The sequence below is a fragment of the Prionailurus viverrinus genome, chromosome D2 (assembly GCF_022837055.1).
Source record: "Prionailurus viverrinus isolate Anna chromosome D2, UM_Priviv_1.0, whole genome shotgun sequence".
Taxonomy (NCBI): domain Eukaryota; kingdom Metazoa; phylum Chordata; class Mammalia; order Carnivora; family Felidae; genus Prionailurus; species Prionailurus viverrinus.
Genome location: NC_062571.1, coordinates 87,622,762 through 87,642,716, shown reverse-complemented (window position 1 = coordinate 87,642,716; position 19,955 = coordinate 87,622,762). Strand labels below are relative to the sequence as shown.

Sequence of the window (19,955 nt, the reverse complement as noted above, 5' to 3'; positions counted from 1 at the left end):
TGCCCCACAGGGCACCTTTAGCGGCTTCTCCAGAGGACGGTGTGCCTCACCGAGGAAGAATGACCACGATACCAACCCTGGGAATACAGCCTGGCGGGCACCGGCGTAGGCTCCCCTAGGCACTCGGCGGGAAGGGACAGCCCCGACCTCTTGGCCCCGGGGCCGCCCTGCACGGCGCACTTCCCCTTAGCGGCAGGCTCAAGCATCCTTCCCAAAGGGCCAGCCTGTCCGCACCAGCTGTGCCTGAAGCAACAGAGTTCTCCGTTCTCAGAGTTCTGACTGCGTCTGCCACCGTCCCTCGACACACAGCTCTGTGTTCGCCGTGGCGTGCCCGCATGGCGGAAGGCTGGGTCGGGTCCCAGAACGCAGATGGGGGCCTCAGGGCTGGCCTGGACAAAAGGGTCCGACGGGGACCCCGGCAACCCAGCAGAGTGCTCAGCCTGGAGACAGCGGCCCCCACCTGGTCCCTATCACCCCGAACCCAAAAGGGGAGATGGCTGGAGGCGCCAGGGGCTCTGGACACGTCCCTCGGTGGGCACTTGCTCTGAAAGACACCCTTGGGACGGACTCAAGCAGCAGGCACTTCGGGGGGTGTCGAGTGAGAGCACAGAGGGCGTTCCTCTGGGCCCCAGCCCCTGCCAGTCTGCACCTTTGCCCGCAGCAGCCCCTGCCCTGCCAGCTCGAGCCTCTGTTGCAAGGACACGCCATGGGGTCGTGCTCTCTGAAGATCACAGTTAGCCAAGTCCTTGGCACAGACCCAGGGCTCTGACAGGGAAACGTGCCTTCCCTTGCTTTGAAACCCACAGGCCACCTCCCTCCAGAAGGCCTCACTTGCCAGCTGGGACAGAGGTTTTGAAAGGTGCCCGACACGGGGCAGTCCCCTCCCCAGTGCGGGCTGGACGAAGTGACGACCCAGAGTGGCCGGGGGGGGGGGCGTGGAAGGCCACTGCCACTGCCCTGGCTGCGCCTCCCCCGGCCCCTCACCCTGGCCTGAGGACGCTCGCTCCCAAGGAGCCAGGCCCGAGTCCCTGCCCCAGAAACCATCTGTCTGTCCGTCTGTCCTCCCAACCATCCTCCTGCTCAAGCTGGGCCCTCCTCTCCCTAACCCTGCCGCTCCGGGCAGGGTCTGGCCACTTGACCTGCCTTCCCAGGGAGTCCCCTCTCTGCAGAAGCAGCCACCCTGCAGCCGGTCCAGGCCCAGCACCTCTTCGAGAGGCCAGGGCCTCAAATCCTCAGTCACCTCCTTTTCCGGGAAACAGTCACGCTGTGGATGCGACGTGTCCAGAGGGCCCAGGTCCTGGTCCCTCTTCCTCACCATTGGGTGCCGCAGCCCCAAATTCACAAGCGTGAGGGACATACAGGGGATCGGTGCGTGGGGTCGGTGACACAGGCCCATGAGCAGACGCAGGCCTTCCGGCCTCTGTCACAAGACCTCTGAGCCTACCCTGGAGCTCCGCAGCCTGAAGCACACGGCCGGCCACACCCGCTGTCTCTTGGCCTCCTGTTCTGCCACTTCCTTCAGGGTCCTCGACCCACACATCCGCCCCTTAGTTTCCTGGGCCCACACACCTGTCTCACTTCTCAAGGAGGTGCTGCCGGTCCAGAGCCCTGCCCCGTGTCCGGTCCCATGCCACGCCCCACGCCACGGCCCCGCCCCTTGCCCTGTCCCAAGCCTCAGGGCCTTGCCGCACAGCCCCGCCCATGCCCCGCCCCCACCCTGCCCCCCACCTCAGGGCCTTGCTGCAGGTCCGGCCCCCACCCTGTCCCAGGCCTCAAGGGGCCCACCCCATGCCCATGCCCTCCGTCCCGCAGCCACAGCACACACTACGTGCCGTGGTTCACCTGGATTCAAGTTCCTGAACTGCCCTCAGGCACAACAGCCGCACCCTGACAGCTGCACTTCTAAGGAAGGAAAGACCTACATTCAATACATTTTGTGCAGAAAACAATGATTTTCCAGGTTAAATTTACCATATTTGAAACCAAATTTTAACTGATCATAAGTTTAAAAAAACAGCCAAATAAAGTGAGTGATATTTCTTTGTCTCTGCGACGCCGCTGACCTCCACGTGCTCAACGCAGCGGCCCGAACAGGAGCACGAGCGCGCTCTGACCGCAGGCGCTGCTCCACGTCTCCGCAGCCGGCACCCCACTTTCACCGCCGGGAAGGGTGAGATGAGGAGGACCAGGACTGAAGCACCGGCGGGCACTCACCCGCGTGCGGTGGCCCCTCCACGTGGAGAAATGTGTGTCCGAGTCCTGAATGCACACTCGGCTGCCAACGAAAGGTCGCACTAGTCTACACCAGGGCAGCCTGGACTCCCCCAAAACCCTCGCGTCCAACGGACACACACTTAGAGGCCGAGGGGGGCGCCCGATTGGCAGGCGGGGGGCGGCACCCGGGACACACCCGGCCCCGGACTCAGCCTCCTCACGGGGCACAGGGTGGGCTGGGGAGGCAGGGGTGAAGCGGGCGCCACAGCGGGGCTCATGCACAGACTGCCCGCCAGGGTGACCACACACGGAGCAGCGTGGCCCCCGGGAACCTGGCCCACCTGAGGACGGTCAGGGGTTCTCCGACCCGCCCCGCAGCCACTGCCTGGCTTCACACGGCAGCCCTCACCTCCACCCCAGCGGCTGCCCACGCCTCCAGAGGCAGCTCCTCTTGGAGATGGGCCCCCACACCCTGCGAGACTCTAGGCCCGCCTGCCCGGGAGGATTCCATGACACCTGCCCGGCCCTGGACACACAGGCCACACGTTAGGACTGGCCGGGCCCCCAGGTGCTGCCACCAACACAGGCTCTTGCACATCCCAAAGCTACGCACGGAGAGCGCACACCGTCCCTGCCCTCAGGGGACATTACGCAGAAACGCGGCATAACAGACACGAGGTCACGTGTCATCGGAAAGCTGAGTTATTAAATGACAAGACCTTTACCACGCAAAGTGTCGGGAGACACGTAACGGACGGTCACACGAGGAGCCCGGCGTGGATCCACAACACACGCTCCGAGGCCGTGGGCTGCGCCACGGCCGCACACAGGCTCCCCTACACAGACCGGAGACTAACGTGCAGCCACGTTGGCGGAGCTGGCGATGAGAGGCCTCGCCCGGCGCTCAGGTGCACGTGAGCCACCGCAGGACTCCGAGCAGGAGGAGCCTGATGGGCCACCTGGGCCGCAGGGTAGACTCCCACACAGGAGCCGCCACACCCTCGACAGCACAAACCCGTCCAGGACACGCGGTCACTGCCTAAAATGGACGGAAACAAAATACGTCTGTATCCGTGGCTTCGTGGGGACACGAAACGAGCCACACGTTGGCCACCTTGGACTCCGGACTGCTCCTGGAAGTGAGTGGTGACTGCGGACACAAGGGAGCGTCTGCCCTGCCTCTGGCGCACCAGCCACGTCTCTGGAGAAGCGGACACCCCACCAGCAGAGCAGGGACAAATGACAGGGCTGGAACGGCGGCTGGACCACGAGGGCACTCGCTGAGTGGGAGGAGAGGGGCAGACACAGCACGGCCTCAGGGGCTGCACGGACGCGCGGTCCTGGCTCCTGGCGGCCAGCGCCCTGCAGCGTGTCCCACACTTGCAGCCGCTTGGGGGGGCCCAGCACAGGGCCGGGGTGCGGCCCGGAAGGCGGGGCCTGAAAGGAGAGAGCACGCGGCAAGGAGGGGACCGACCGCAGGGCGTGTGCCGCGGCAGGACAGACGCATCTGGACGGACTTGCGGGGAAGAAAGGGGACAGAGAGGAGGAAGGCAGCCTTGGGCAGCTGGTGACGGAGGAGAAAGGAGGGCAGGGGAATCGGGCTCGCAGACAGAAGAGTGCACCGTCCTTGGCACGGACAAGACAGGCTCTCGTGGCTCAGGAGCCCAGACCTGACCTGCCTGCACTTTGCTGGGAGGACAGAAGGGGGCGCTGTCGGGCTGAGAATCCCACACCCCTCGCCAAGCCCCTGCAGATGGCTCGGGAGTCCACACTGCGACGGAATTAAAGACACTCACACCACCATCTCAGAACAGGCAAAACACACGGAATCGGAACGCAACACTAAACCAGAAATGGGCCAGAAAGAGCGAAGGAAATGACATTAACCTCTGGGAAGAAATGGGAAAAAAAAAAAAAGACAAAATCCTCACAGAAAAGATGAACCAACGACAAAGCCAACAAGGGAGGCTCTACTGACAAGCCAAACCACAACGAAGGGGAGACGGAAGGGGGCACGGGAGAGGCCACCAGGTCCTGCGGGAGAAAACATCCGATCAGAACTAATCTTTACAATTATGATCCAAGGAAACTTCCCCTAAATAGAAAGAGACCTGAACTTACAACTCAGAAGGACTCACTGAGCATCTGAAGAACTGGCCCGGAACAATCCACCCAAGACGTACCCTGGCGGGACCGCGAGGTCTCACAGGTGCACACACAACCCCGCAGGCCTCCAGGACACAGACCCGTTAACCAAATCAAAGGAAACAGGCCCACCGGGCTGGTCAGAATCAATGCGCAAACCAAGGCGGCGACGGAGGCACCTCTCTGAGAGCCTCAGTGACGCAAAGTGTGACCGAGGACGCACACACCCACACTAGTGTTCTTCAAGTGTCACGGGCACAGGAATACAGTTTCAACAGACAGAAGCCTAGGGAATTCTGGGTCCACCAGCCTTTTGAGGAATCCGCTGCAGCACGTGCAGGCGAACGATTTCCACGGAGAGGCCACGCCGTCTGCACGGCAACAGCTCCACTGTGCCGGCGTGGACAAGAACGCACACACACGCACGGCGCACCAGAGCACACGGGCAAGTACCTGGATGGGACAGCCCTCGCAGAGCCATCCAGGCGAAGGCTGCAGCGCTCGCCCGGGGAGCGGTCCCTGCTGGGCCTCGGGACTCTGCAGACAGACAGCGCGCGGAGTGCAGCCAGCGCAGGCAGCCAGTAAGAGAAAGCGCATGCCGTCTGATTCCGCGTACACAGAGATGCGGAAACTGCACGGTGATGGGCAGCGAGGGTGGCTGTGCCGGGCACAGGGACAGCCGGGCGGTCTCAGGCCGCGAGCAACCTTGTGAGCACGCGAGCTTCCCGGGGCAGACCAGCCGGCCGCTTCCGACACGCCAATCACATGCCAATTCCACCCCCATTGCCTGACAGGGAATGTTAATTTCTTCTGCGGCAGTGAGAGCCACTGCAGCACACACGGGCGACAAACTACACGGCCACGGCCACGGGGAGCCTCTGAACACGGGCTGGCTGGTCCCATCAGTGGTTCACATCAGTGATGTGATGAAATTATTAGTAATCTTCTGGGATGTAATGACACGGTCTTTCCGAGACATGTGCCGTGACATTGATGAGTGACACGGCACAGCCTGGGTTTTGCGTCAGATGATGGGGGGGGGGGGGGGAGGTGGGACATAACTGAAACCAACCCGGCCGAGAGCTGGAAACGCTGAGGCGAAGCGGCACTGAGGGCCCTCGCACGACTCCCTCCGCTGCATCGTTCACAGTCATCAGAATAAAAGGTCTGCCCATCACGTTCATTGGGTAACTCGGGGGGGAGCAGGGCCAGAAACCCAGAGAGCGGCTCACCAGCCCACCGCCCAGGGCTCCTGCGCTCCAGCCCCCTGCTCCGAGCTGGGGGAGGGGGGGAAGTCCACTGCGCCGTGTCAGGGTGACCTTCCCCGGTCTCTTAATGGCGGGCAAGGACACAGGTTCCCCCTCGACGTCCCACCCTGGAACTCAGCTTGAAGACCACTGCCGTCTGCCGGCTCTCGTCGGGGGTGGGGGCAGGTGCCCGCGCTCAGACGCTAAATCCATCCAGGGTGCGGGCAATGGGGTCACTCAGAGGCACACACACACAAACTGAGGACTTTGCTTGAAAACAAATTTAATTATGGCACGTGATGAGAAATGCACAGTAGCTCATTAGAAAAGGGTAATTCTGGTGACGTACTATGGGAATTTTCACTGATAGAAAATATTTCCTTTGTAAGCGAGTGATGCTGTGGGGTGCTTTGTGAGTAAACGTAAGCCTTCAGTGGTAGAGTCATACATCGCTGTGGCATGGGAAGTCAGGCTGGACCATTCCAGAAAACGCGCCCCCCCCACCGCCCCCATTGTGCACTCTTACCAAACGTCACCGACTGACAGGCAGTACTTCTGTTGCAGTGTCCTCCTCGCTTGACAAAAAACGCCATGGTGGTTTCGGACACAACCTGAGAACCGCTGCCCTGGGGACAGACGTGTCTTCAAGGGTCTGAGCCGCCGCTGCTCCGCCCGCTCTACAGGCAGGTGCTAACACCTGGCTCTCTGGGGCAAAGCCCTGACTGGTCGGATGTACCTGTTCCCATGGCCTAAGTGCCCTCCCCGTGGCCCACACTGAGCTGACATGACGGTGCCGAACACGGGCTTTGGGAGATGCTCGGCGGACACTTAACGTTCTATCCTCCTACAGACACAAAAAACCTGGATCCCATTAGTAAAATGTAGCAAAATCACTCAGAAGTGGTGAGTGTGGGGCCTCTGTTATCTCTGGTTTCATCACCACTTACCTCCATTACATGTTTCTAGAACCAGATTTTTAATAATGCATGTAACGGCCAACTTCCGGGTCCTGACAGTAGTGGGCTCCCCCACAGCTTGCTGGGGTAGGGTGGCAGGGTGGGTGGTGGCGTGGGCTCTCCAGGGAGCACACCCTGCTCGCTTAGAGTCCTGCTCTGGGCTGCCTGAGCATCCACTTCCCGGAGAGCCTGCCTCTGACAGTCACTGCGAGGACACAGTGAGGACAGTGACTGGGGTCAGCCCACAGCACAAGCCGGACACAGAGGAAGCCCCTTAACTAGAGGCGTGAGTCTGACACTGCTGCACACGCCGTGGGCACGGAGACCGGCCACGGTGGCCATGCCAGACGAGCTTTGGGGCCTTCCCGGCCCAAAGGGAAGGAAGTCTGGACCTCAGGTGATCTGGGCAGGGATTCCTTCAGGGCTGATGGCACAGGCACCTTGAGGGTGCACAGGAAAAAAAACACCCTCCGAGTTATGGGACAGCGAGCTCACGTCACTTCTGGTTGGAAAGGCATCTCAGTACACAACACAGGGTGCGGGGAGGTGCGTGTAAGCACCCATAGGCCCCCGCCAGACCTGAGCCTTCACACAACCGGTCACATCCTGCCGGACGGGACACTGGCATACCTTCACCTGGGACAGCACACAAGTCACTGCCCGAAGCGCATATTCACTTGACCAAAATTTGCCACAAAAAAAAAAAAAAAAAAAAAAGAAAACTTATGATAAAAATACAATGGGTTCTTCATCAGAAGGATCAAGAAAAACATTTTAGAAAGAGTGAATGAGAAATGTGGGCAACTGGGGCGCCTGGGTGGTTCGGTTGAGCGTCCGACTCTTGTTTTTGGCTCAGGTCATGATCCCAGGGTCATGGGTTCAAGGCTGTGTCTGGTTCTGCACTGAGTATGGAGCCTGATTTTCTCTTTCCCTCTCTCTGCCCCTCCCCCACTCACATAGGCATGCACTTGAAGGAAGGAAGGAAGGAAGGAAGGAAGGAAGGAAGGAAGGAAGGGAGAGAGAGAGAAAGAGAGAGGGAAGGAAAGAAAGAAACGTGGGCAAAAATATGCCTAAGGAATTACAAGAACACACACACGATTGCGCACATGTGGTTGCACAAACAAGTGTGCACATGTGCTCCCGCACACACACACATGCTCACACATGTACATTCACACACACACATGCTCACGCACACATGCACGTTCACACATGCACATGCTCACACACGCGTTCACACACACATGCTCCCACACGCACGTTGACGCACACACATACTCCCCGCACACGCACGTTCACACACGCACATGCTGGCACACACATGCACATTCACACACGCACATGCTCACACATGCACGTTCACACACACACATACTCCTGCACACACGCGCGTTCACACACACATGCTCCCACACGCACGTTCACACACGCACATGCTCACACGCAGCAGCCGCCGGCCCTCCAGACGCTGTGCAGGTGGCCCGGCCAGAAGGCAGGGGCCCAGGGCACCAGCAAGGCAGCCCCGCCCCACCCCCACCCCCTGGCGGCCAGGAGTCAGCGCTAAAAATAGCAGCGGCCGCGCCGGGTTAGGCTTTCTCGGAGAGGAGCATCTGAGTGACCTAAAAAGGAATTACATCCTGCACACAGGCCAGTGGAAGCCTGATGGCCAAGATAAGGGGCAGAAAGGGGACAAAAGAATTCCCGGAGGGAAAAGTGACCGCTATTTGCCAAGTCTGCGTGGAGACGTGCTCACCTCGAAGCCCCCCCTCCCCCGAAGCCCCCCCCCCTCCCCCCCCCCGGGGCTGTGCCGGGAGGGGGCGGAGGCCAGGGGCCCGCCCCCAGCTGCCCGCCGCCCTGCCTGGCCGCCCTCCCGGAGTCCACGTGGGGGCCGGGCCACCAGCAGGCATTTCCTCCCTCCCGCACGCGGCCCGCAGACCTCCGCAAGCTCCCGCGGCCTCGCCAGCGGGCTGCGCCGCCATCGGCCGATGAGCGAGGGGCCTTCTTGGCCCTGTGTGAGGCCGGACCCCGGCTCCCCGTCCAGGATGGGTCTGGCCCGGCTGCCGTCCCAAGGCACGGCGCCCGAGTCTCCTCCGGGCAGCCCCGACCCTGCCCGGCCCACAGGTGACGGCAAACGCTGAAGCCGCCGCGCTCGGAGGCCGTCAGCGCGGGGAACCTGCTCCTGCTACAGCCCAGAAACACACAGCGCCGTTCAATTTTAATAATACCCGTCGCTTTGGGACATGAAAGCTCCACTCGAACCGCCTGCTTTTCACTTAAGAAGCACTCTGCCCCGACTTGGGGTGGGGGTGGGGGTGGGGGTGGGGGTCGGGGGAGGGAACAGAATCAAACCAGGTCCTTGGCAGACGCGGCGAGGCCTCCAGACCGCTTCCCACACACTCGCCTGGCCTCACACCGAGCACAGCGGTCAGTGGTGGCCACGGTCCCACGGTCACGGCACGAGACCCCTGGGCACCCCATCTGGAGACCTCCTTCCCAAGGCCCACCCACCACGGAAACTGCCACGAGGCCCCTCCTTTGAGCCATTTCCAGCCGGCGAGGGACTGTGGTCACGGGGTCCGAGAGGGTCCCTGGGGGCCATACCGGGCTCTGGCCCTTCCCTCAGCTGCCCTCCCGTCCCTCCTGCCCCGTCCCCCCACCCAATGATCATCTCTCCCCAGCCCTGCCCCTCCCAACCTCCCCAGTCCCCCTAGGGCAGATGGCCTGTCCTGAACTCCAAGTCCACACCCTCCAGAGGCCTGGCCGGCAGGACCACCCCGTGCCCACCCCAGGAGCCGGCAGGTTCTCCTGTCTCCTCTCCGGTCTGGGCCCTAAGGACTCCTCGGGACAGTCGCTCACCAGTGCTGCCGGGAACCCCGGATCCCAGAGCCAGGCAACCAAGGACTCCCCTCTCTTACCAGGTTTGCGGGACTCACCCCTGCCCGCCGGCCCGGCCAACCTCTCCTTCCTCACGTGCCCCCACAGCAGGCGGCTGGCCCTCGACCCGGGGGGCCCGGGTCCCTCCTCCTTCCCCTGCCTGCTGCCAGGAAGCCACACCCAGACCCCTTCCGACAGCTGCCCTGCCTCGTGGACTCCGGCCACCCATCCCTTGAACCGCCGCCCCTTGCCCTGGCGGGACCCCTCGCCCCGGGCCTCCCCGCTGAGTGGCCGGCTCCACCTTCGGCACCACAGAGCCTGGGACTCCCATCCTGCAGCCGGGTCCCTTTGGCACACCTCCTGACCCCTTCGTGCCTCAGCTTTCTCACCTGCAGAGTGGGGCCCAGCACAGCTGTGATTTGGGGAACAAGGGCCCAGCCTGGCCGGCAGCGAACACCTACCACTCAGCAGCCACCGCCGAGTCTGTGCCATCGATCCCCAGAGACCGAAGGAAGCAACCGGAGGAACAGATCACCTGGGATCCCACGGCTAACTGCGGTCTGCACATGTGCACGTCTGTGCCGAGCGGGACACGGTAAACCACGTCCCAGGTCACTCTGCCAGGGCCACCACAGCTGTGCCACGGAAACCGACGGTGCCAGACCACCTCCGGTGGCCCTGAGGTGAGCGGCAGGGCCTGGCGGTGCTGGGATGGGCCTCCGCGGCTGTGAGTGAGGGTCTGCGCTCCCCGGCCCACCTAGGAGGGGAGTGGGCACCGGGGTCGGGGCAGAGCCACTTGGAGGCTCTCACATCCGTGGGCGCCAGAGGCTGGATGGGTCCTCTGTCACTGTCAGCCGCAGAACCGATGCGCGGCTCTGGTGGGCGGGGAGACGGGACAGCCTGCCGCGGTGGTGTGCAGAATGCACCTGGGCACGTGGCGATGTGCTGTGGACAGAAGCCACGCGGGAGGCGGTGCCAAGGGACAGAGGGCGTCCCGCCAACTGTGCTGGTTACGTGTTAGCGTCGGGACACGCTGGGTTGAATGAAACGTTATTAGACTTGATCTCACCTATTCTTTTTCCTGTTTGAACACGGCTCCTAGACAGTGGGATTTTGCACGTAACTCTCAGGACCTTTCTGTCGGGCGCACAGGGCTCAATCCTACGAGATAGATTTTGGCCACTTTTCTATTGTAGTTTTACAAGTTCTCCTTCATTTGTAAGAGCTCTTTACAGAATTTTTAAAAACTGCAGTTTTATTGAGTCACATCCATCAGTCTTTTCCTCAGTGGTCCTTCAACCATTTGGAGCTCGGAGAAGCCAGCCCCGTGCACCCAGAGAGAAGACGACAGTAAGCGCGGAGCACATGGCTCGGCGCGCTGTGGCCCAGCAGTTCACGGCAGCCTGGCGGCCAGGACGGCACCATGGGCCAGGCCGTGTTCACAGCACCCCAGCAGTAATAACTCTGTTCTCCTTATAAGACCCCCAGGTGCGGGGACATAGACCCCCAGGTGCGGGGACACGACCCCCAGGTGCGGGGACAAAACCCCAGGTGCAGGGACACAACCCCCAGATGCGGGGACACAGACCCCTGGACGAGACCCTAGCCCCACGCAGGACTCCCACCGCTCACTAGGACTCGGGGGAGTGCTTCCCTCCCACTCCCCAGCGGGCAGCTACTGGCTGGGCTTAGCCAACTCCTAATTGTGACCAATTCTAATTCGTCAGTGTTCTTCTCTTATGAATTGTGCTTCGGTGTGTCTAAGAAATCTTTGCCTAATTCAAGGTCACAAAGATGTTCTCCTAAGTTTTCTTCTAGGACTTTCATAATTTTGGGTTTCATACTCAGGTCCACAGCTGACTTTAATCTGCTTGCGGTGCAACGTATAGAAAACGTGCTGCTTTCTGCGTGTGGACGGACGAAGGCCCACTTTCCCAGCACCGTGGGCTCAACGACACCCTTCCTCTGATCAACAGCCGTCAGCCCCGGTCGATCACTTGGCCATATTCCTGGCTCTACTTTGGGATCTCTTTTCTGTTCCATTGGTCTGTAGCTCTGTCCTTTTGCCAGAGTACTGTCCTGATGGCTGTAACTTTACAAGAAATCACGAAATCAGAGTGTGAGTCCCTAAACTTTTGGCTACTCTAGTTCCTCTGCTCTTCCACATAAAATCTTAGACCTACTTTGTAGACTTCTACCGAAACACCACCCAGAGGTCTGGAGTGGAACTGCACTGAACGGGGGCTCGGTCAGAGGGGGGTCACCACACTAGCATCACAGCGTCTCCATGACACAAATACAACGTGCCTCCCCGTCCCTTCACGTGGTCTCTGGCGTCCTTCGTACCCGGCTCACAGGCCTCTACGCGCAGGTGTTGACGCCGGGTACGTTTACGTCAGGCCCTTCCTCCGTCAGCGCCACTTAAGGCTCCAACAGTTCGTGGCCAAGGGGACAAAGATGTCTCCGCAGAGTCCTGGCACACTGCCAACAAATGCGCTTACGCTAGTAAGGTTCCCGTGGACCCTCTGTGAGCCTGTGAACCGCAGTCGTATCTTCACCCACACGGGGACTCTCAGTTCCTTCTCTCAGATCGGCCCGGCCAGGACCCTCGGGACCACACTGAACAGGGGAGGTGACGCCAGGCGTCCCTGCCCCGCCATCGGGCATGAGGTCAGCCGTGGGCTCTAAAGCCGCCTTCACGGGCTGAGAGGTCCCCTCAGTCCTTAGTTTGCTGACAGTCTGCATGAGACGTGGTTACAGAATTTTGCCAAATGCTTTCTCTGCACATATTGAGATGATCGCATGGCTTTTCTTCTTTAATCTGTTGACATGGTAAGCTTTATCTATCGATTTCTGATCTGTTCCTTGGTGATGACGCATTAACTTTGTCATCCGCTGTGCCTGCGTGTGTGTACCCATGTGACACGCTGGTACACGCTGCTTCACACATTCGGTGCTAAAGTTTTATATCTTGCATTTATTTCAAGGGAGACGTTGGCACATGTACCTTCGTCACGTAAAGCCTCTGCCTGCCTTGGTGCTCTGGTGACACTCGTGTCACGGGAGTGAGGAAGCATCGCCCGGGCCTCAATATCTCTGAAAGTTTCTGCAGAATTGCCACTGCGTCTTGCTTCAGTGTTTGACAGAATTCACCACTGAAACCACGCGGGCCTGGGGTTTTTTGTCCCAAAGTGGTGGGCAAAGTTTAATTTAACAGATAGAGGGCCACTGAGTTCACGTACTTCTTGACTGTGAGCTTTGATGCTCTGTTTTTCCAAAAACAGGCAACTCTCACATAAATCTTTGAAGTTATTAGCATGAAGTTGCTCACTGATATTCCCTTATTTTTCTAATGCCTGCAGGGTTGTCAGTGACGATGCCCCACGTCAGATCTCTGAAATTGGTGATTTTTATCTTCCACCTTCAGAAGTGAGATAGAGAAAAGCAACTTAAACCCAAAATAATCAAAAGAAAGCAAAACATAAAAAGCAAAAAATCAACAAATGAGGAAAAGAGGAAAACAACGGATGCAACCCGTAAAACCCAAGGCAGGTTCTCCGAGACGGTGAAGCTGGCGATGCTCCAGCTCCAAACGCCTGCTTTCTCCTCACTACGGGTCCCGCTTGCCCGCATCCTTGCCTGTCTGCTCATCTCCGGTCGGCTGTAAGCAATGACCGCACCCTTCACCTTGCCGGGGCCCACCTGGACGCCCCCTCCGGTGGCGGGGGAGCAGCCGCAGGGCTGACCCTCCGTGGTCACTGTCCGGCCTGTGGGCTGGGCCTGAAAACCACAGTTTCGTGTCTCTTTTCCGGTTTCGGAGGGTAAGTTTGGCGCCCGCTCCCGCAGGTCACCCGGAGGCAGGACCGCTCCGCACATCCATCTTAGAATCATGCTCCGGAAAACGTGTGAAAGACGTTGACACGGCCAACAGATTCGCAAGGCCAGAGTCCGGCGGAGCTCCCCTCTGGGCCACCCTGACCTTACCGATCACTGAGCTGTTTTACGATTCTGTCAATTCTAAATCCTGATAACAATGCAAATGACTCTTGGCCACAGGAACAAGGTGTCTGGTGGAAAGAAGTGATTACTGGCCTGTTTTCCATCTCTCAGGCAAATAAACTCACTCAGCGGCTAGAAGAATCTGGGTTTGCTCTGGGGAGTCTTGCTTGAGGCAGGTCTAACTTCTCATCTTACTTCTCTCGCTAATAAGTAATACTTATTACTGCAATTTAAAACATCCTCAACACTTGTTCAATTTATATTCGTATGAGAGACATTATATCTGTGTTACAGTTTATCTACACCATTACAATAAACTCGAAACAACCTGGGAATCCATCAACAGAACGGTGACTCTAAAAAGGCTGGTGTGTCCAGTTAACGAAATCCTCTGAAGCCATTAAAACAGGGAGCGTGCATTCACTTACACAGAAAGATCTCCCGGCTCAGCTGTAACAACACATGTGCCTGCAACCTGCTAAGGAGGTCGCCCTCTCCTCCGGGCACACAGCCGGTGAGACACGCGTTAGGGCGTGTGCGTCAAGCCGGAGGCAGAACGGGCTGGGGGTATTTATTCACACTTTCTGCTTTGTGCAATTTCCCCAGACTGTTATTCAAGAAAGAACTGTTGAGCACACACCCCACGTGCCCGACACACTCCCAGTGCTCAGGACAAGCATGAGCGGGATGGCAAAGAGCCTACGTGCAAGCACGCTACCATCATACGGGGGAGAAAAGTTAAAACCGACTTCCCGGCAGCCTCGCCCGCAGTTTGGAGGGTCAGGGGGAGAGCAGGCAGCACGTCTGGGCACGGCCTCCTCAAGAGCTTTCCTGAGAACCCCACCAACAGGGGCCTGCACCCCCAGCCCCAGACAGGCCGTGTCCTTCCCAGCACCATCCCTGGACTACCCATGGGGCTTTCCGGCTGTCTCTCCAGTGTGACAGACGCTCCCAAGGGCGTGGCCCCCTAGCACCTGGCCCGCTGGCCGGCCCTCCCACACTGTGGCCCCTCTCTCTCCTTACGGGGGCAGTAATGTCATCGTGGGCCCGCCGCATGACCTCATCAACCCTATTCCCCTCGCAAAGGCCCCACCTCGAACACTATCCTCGGCGCAGGAACTTGGCGGGGCACAAAGATCCAGGCCATGACGTGCAGCCCGCATTTCCAGGGCGACAGATCCATATGCACCCAACGGACACAGACTGCAAGTTCAAGCTCAGATGAGTCCACAAAGCACAGCAAGAGTAAGGGGAAGCCAAGAGAGTGACCAGGAGGGGCCTCTCGGGGGAGGTGGTGGGGGGTGACAAGGACAAGAACCGGGAAAGTGGGGGCAGGGGAGAGAGTGGGGGCAGGGGCGTGCATGGGGCGGGAAGGCTCGGACGGCCAACTTAGAGCAAGCACAGAGGCCTGAAACACCCAGCGTGTCTGGAGACAGCGCAGAGAAGGCCACGCATGGACCCTAGGCTCTCACCCAGGGGGACCAGAAGCACGAAAGGTACCCAACCAGAGTTACGGCCTCAGGGAGCACCCTGCCGCTTACACAGAGCAGAATGGGGACGTGGCGGGGCCCTGGGGGAGGCTCTGGGTGGGCCGTGAAGGGGTCACAAGGCCTGCTGCTGGCATGGAGGTATGGAGGTAGATGAGAGCAGGGATTGGCCCCTGTACTTAGAGCCCGTGCACCCCAACAAGGGGGAGACTGGTGTCACCGGCCACAGGACCAAGAGTCTGATGCTCAGGGAGACAGGACAGGGAGGGGCGTGGGGAGGCCAGCAGGGGTGACACCAGGCTGTGCACCTTCTGCAAGACTGACCACCTCTCTGGTGCCAAGGCCACACTCAGGACCAAATATGTAAAAATCCTGGATGCCAAAAGCATCGGAGGCCCATCAAAACTAAGGACGGAGGGGCGCCTGGGTGGCGCAGTCGGTTAAGCGTCCGACTTCAGCCAGGTCACGATCTCGCGGTCTGGGAGTTCGAGCCCCGCGTCAGGCTCTGGGCTGACAGCTCGGAGCCCAGAGCCTGCTTCAGATTCTGTGTCTCCCTCTCTCTCTGCCCCTCCCCCATTCATGCTCTCTCTCTGCTCAAAAACAAATAAAAACATTTAAAAAAATGATAATAAGGGGCGCCTGGGTGGCGCAGTCGGTTGAGCGTCCGACTTCAGCCAGGTCACGATCTCGCGGTCCGGGAGTTCGAGCCCCGCGTCAGGCTCTGGGCTGATGGCTCAGAGCCCGGAGCCTGTTTCCGATTCTGTGTCTCCCTCTCTCTCTGCCCCTCCCCCATTCATGCTCTCTCTCTGCTCAAAAACAAATAAAAACATTTAAAAAAATGATAATAAGGGGCGCCTGGGTGGCGCAGTCGGTTGAGCGTCCGACTTCAGCCAGGTCACGATCTCGCGGTCCGGGAGTTCGAGCCCCGCGTCAGGCTCTGGGCTGACGGCTCGGAGCCTGGAGCCTGCTTTGGATTCTGTGTCTCCCTCTCTCTCTGCCATTTCCTCACACACACACACTCTCTCTCTCAAAGATAAATAAGCATTAAAAATGAAAAAAAAATACAGGACAATCAATAGATTGCCCACATGCCTAATAATTTGAGAGAAAGAAAATGAGTTAGAATTAGGTATATAAGGTACATCCTCATTTTCATATAAATGAAAGTATAGAAGATGGTTTTCATTTTTTTCATCTTTTATCCTACTTTCCATTATACAAAAAATTCATTACCAACATAAAAGTATAAAATTACAATTAAGATCTTCCCTATATCTCCAGTTAGAAGACAGAATGAAAAGCATTGTCTTCATTCTAAACACACACGCATGCACAAAAGCTCAGTGAAATGCCTAGAAACAGCCCCAATAGGCAGGTGGAAGTTCCCTGTGAAGGACTAATGGTGACCAGAGGAGCAGTGGAGCCCTGCGGCGTTCATGGATAAACAGACAAGACATTGCAAGAGTATAAAATCTGCTCAAGTTAATTCATTGATTTGAAAAAAATCCAGTAAGGGGCGCCTGGGTGGCGCAGTCGGTTAAGCGTCCGACTTCAGCCAGGTCACGATCTCGCGGTCCGGGAGTTCGAGCCCCGCGTCAGGCTCTGGGCTGATGGCTCAGAGCCTGGAGCCTGTTTCCGATTCTGTGTCTCCCTCTCTCTCTGCCCCTCCCCCGTTCATGCTCTGTCTCTCTCTGTCCCAAAAATAAATAAAAAACGTTGAAAAAAAATTTAAAAAAAAAAAAACAAAAAACAACTAAGGACGGAAACGCCAGCAATATTTCTCTCGTCCCCTGCTTTTTTATGGTGATAAGTGTTACAGAAAAAGGAAAATTAATCCAAGGGTTCTAAAAGGCACAGATGTCACATTCAGTTGTGTTTACAAAAGCAGCTTATCTTTTCAAAGGCTCCTTTGGAAAATGACTACATAACAGAAAGTCCAGGATTAAACACTTTTTAAAAAGGCAGGGACCCAGAGGCCCCCGGGGCCTCGAGGCGCCTCGTCCCTGAGTGCTGGCCCAGCGCACTGGCCTGGGCTCTGGCGGGACCCACTCCCTCTGCACTCGGGCCAGCCGGCTGAGCGCCTCACTGCCCAGGTCAGCCCAAAATGTGTTGGGGGGCTCCCGTTTAATTCTTATAAGAACCGTCACTGAGGGTCGCCTGGGTGGCTCAGTCGCTTACGCATCGACTTCAGCTCAGGTCATGGTCTCGCGGTCCGTGGGTTCGAGCCCCACGTCGGGCTCTGTGCTGACAGCTCGGAGCCTGGAGCCTGCTTGGGATTCTGTGTCTCCCCCTCTCTCTCTGCCCCTCCCCTGCGTGCACTCTCACACTAAGATGAATAGACGCTAAAAAAAAAAAAGTGTTTTTTCAAATAAGAAAGAAAGGAACCGTCACCGGAATCTCTTCCTTCTGAGGGGACCTCTGCACACAAGCCGGGAAGAATGGCACCTCCACGAGCACACCGTGGCTCTCGATCCCCTTTCTGTGAATAAAGGCTCAGCACTCTGGACACCAGGTGTTCTGGCAACAGGCTGCCTGCCCCTCTGGGTTCTGGGTCCCGGGTCCCCAGTTCCAGAAACAGCCCAGTGTGGCTGTGTGCAGCGAGGAGGCTCAGACAGGGGAAACACCTGTTGGTCTGTGGTTTTCCAGGGGTCAGAGTTCACAGGAGGGGCAGCTGCCCGGCCCCGAACTCCCTCTCAGACCACTGGTACCTGGCTGCCACAGCAGTGGTGACCGGTGGCCCCATCACCAGCAGAGTAAGAAGGGCAAAGTTTGCACTGGCGTCCACTTTGGGGCCTGTCGGGTGGCGTCTCGCCTCCCAGGGGCCTCTCTGCGCGCCGGGAGCCAAGACGGCAGCTCGCTGGCCTCCCAGGACGTGCGCCTCCCCGATCTCACGCTCTATACTCCTCCCGCCCCCCACCCGGGGCCCACCTCTGAGAAATGGGAGGCCAAAATGGACACAGACCCAGGGAGCCAGGGAGCCGCAGGAGGACGCCACAGGCAGCAGGGGCCCTGGGGCCTGTCCAGCCCCCGAGAGGCCAGTGCTTGGCCAGGAAGGGCCCTCGCTTCGCCTGCTCGGCCGGCTTCCCGCCCGGAGCGGACACTGGCAACAGCTGGGCCAGGGCTGGGCCTGGGCCGGAGGTCCCTGGGCAGGGCAGAAGGTTAGAGGGGCAGGGCGGAGAGCCCACCAGCCCCACCTCACTGCCAGAGACCCTCGCTGACGGCCTCCCACCTGCTCACCCCACGGGCTGCTCCTTCCAGAGGTTCCCTGGTGTCCCCGGGGTCTGCCTTCCATCCCTGCCGAGAACCAAGCATGACACGCGGCGGACAATTCGTGCGGGATGGGCGAGGGAGGGACCCCACCTCCAAACACCCCAGAAGGACGCACCTCGCTGGACGGGACAGCAAGGGACGAAAAGGGCTGTCCGAGGCTCTGCCCTCCCGTGCCTGCGGCCCCACGATCTGCCACCACCCGCCGCTGCCCCTTGGGCCTCTGGTAGATGGCTCGGCACCAGCAGAACCAATGCGCGACCGCCCTCGACACCCGGAAGGGACGGCGGGAGCCCGGGGCCGGCACCTTGCCCAGTCAGGCAGGACACAGCCCGTGCCCACGTCCATCGGCTGCTGTGCCCTGCCCCTGCCCCTCAGCACCTCGGATCTCAGCCTGCCGGACCCCAAGGCCAGGAGGAAGGGGGGCCCAGGGCCATCCCCAGCATCTCCTGCTGTGTCTTGTTCACACGGCACGGCCGCGGGCTCAGCAGAGCTGCAGGAGGGCAGGGGACAGGGGCGGGGGACCGTCCCCCAGCTGCCCCTCCCCCAACGCCCCACCTGTGCCACCCTCCTCCAAGCTGCCCTCGGAGCTGTGGACCCCTCACACCCTGGCAGGGCCAGTCGCCCACGGCCCTCGCCGTGCTGGACGCCTGGCCACTCAGTTCCTCTCAGGTCTCCCCAGGCATCCCGTGCCTCGGAGTGGCCTCTCCAACGTACTACCTGGGGGGTCCCACGTGTACACGTGCCACGTGCTCAACTCCGCTGCCGCCTGTCATCCGGAAACACCTGAGCTTCCCGTGGCCCCCTGGCCATGCTAGCCACCCGTCTGCTCACGCAGCACGCACCCTGGGAGCACAGCCGTCTGTCCGCCGCTTCCAACCCGCCTCCGAGCATCCGGAACAGAATTCGCGCCGACCACGGGCTCCGCCAATACGTGTTCAACACTCGGTGCCAGCACCTGGCCCCTCATCCGGCAGCGCCTCCCCCTGAAGCCTCGGACCCGGGTCCTCCCCACACCCCAGCCCAGACTCCACCGTGGCCTCCCACGTGGCTTTGCCGCCTTTATGCTGCCAGCAGAGGACCCTCCTGAAAGGCACCCTAATGTCCCCAGAAGCTCCCAACACCCCTCCCCCCCAACCATGCAGAGACCCCCACCCGGAGGGAGAGGAATCGGAAGAGGGGCCTCCGCGGAGGCACGTGACGCCCCACACAGCCAGCCCCAGGACAGCCCCAGCCCGCACCCAACCCGGACACAGCACGGTCTCCACAAAGAGCAGGTACTCACGGCACAAACAGGCCATCTGAGAGGCACGCGGTCACGGCACCTCTTACCTGATAGAACTCCCGCAGCCAGTTCTTCTGCAGGTTTTCTGGCTATAAATTAGGAAGAGAGAAAGAAAACACAGTCAGATCGTCGACACAGCCCCAAAGAGCCACGAGCAGACGCTGGGGTGGTGAACACCACCTCGCGGGCCTCACCGTGGGGCCCGTGCTGGGGGGGGGGGGGGCCGTCCACATGGGGGACCTCCCACCCCCCAGGAGGGGGCCTGGCTCTCAGTCCCCAGGGACCAAACTCGCCAGGCGACAGGCAGGCCCCGCAGTGCCGCGCGTGCACGGCCGACCCTCAGCCCTGCTCTGTCCCCATGGGGTCACGGGGAGGGACGGTCCACAGCCGGACCAGTGTCTGCACAGGATGGCACAGCACCCCAGCAGCCCCCACCCGCAGTCAGCGAGGCCCCCAGACTCCGTCGTCTCCCCGGCGGGCA

At 59.7% G+C, this 19,955-nt stretch overlaps 1 protein-coding gene across 2 annotated transcripts in view; it reads right to left on the bottom strand.

Moving 5' to 3' along the window:
* The window catches only part of INPP5A (inositol polyphosphate-5-phosphatase A), a 175,091-nt gene that overhangs the window by 110,084 nt on the left and 45,052 nt on the right, over positions 1–19,955 (bottom strand). For both annotated transcript variants that reach the window (XM_047825241.1, XM_047825242.1), the window contains exon 2: positions 19,522–19,563. In XM_047825241.1, the coding sequence (XP_047681197.1) occupies positions 19,522–19,563 (42 nt within the window). The remainder of the gene's footprint in view (positions 1–19,521; positions 19,564–19,955) is intronic.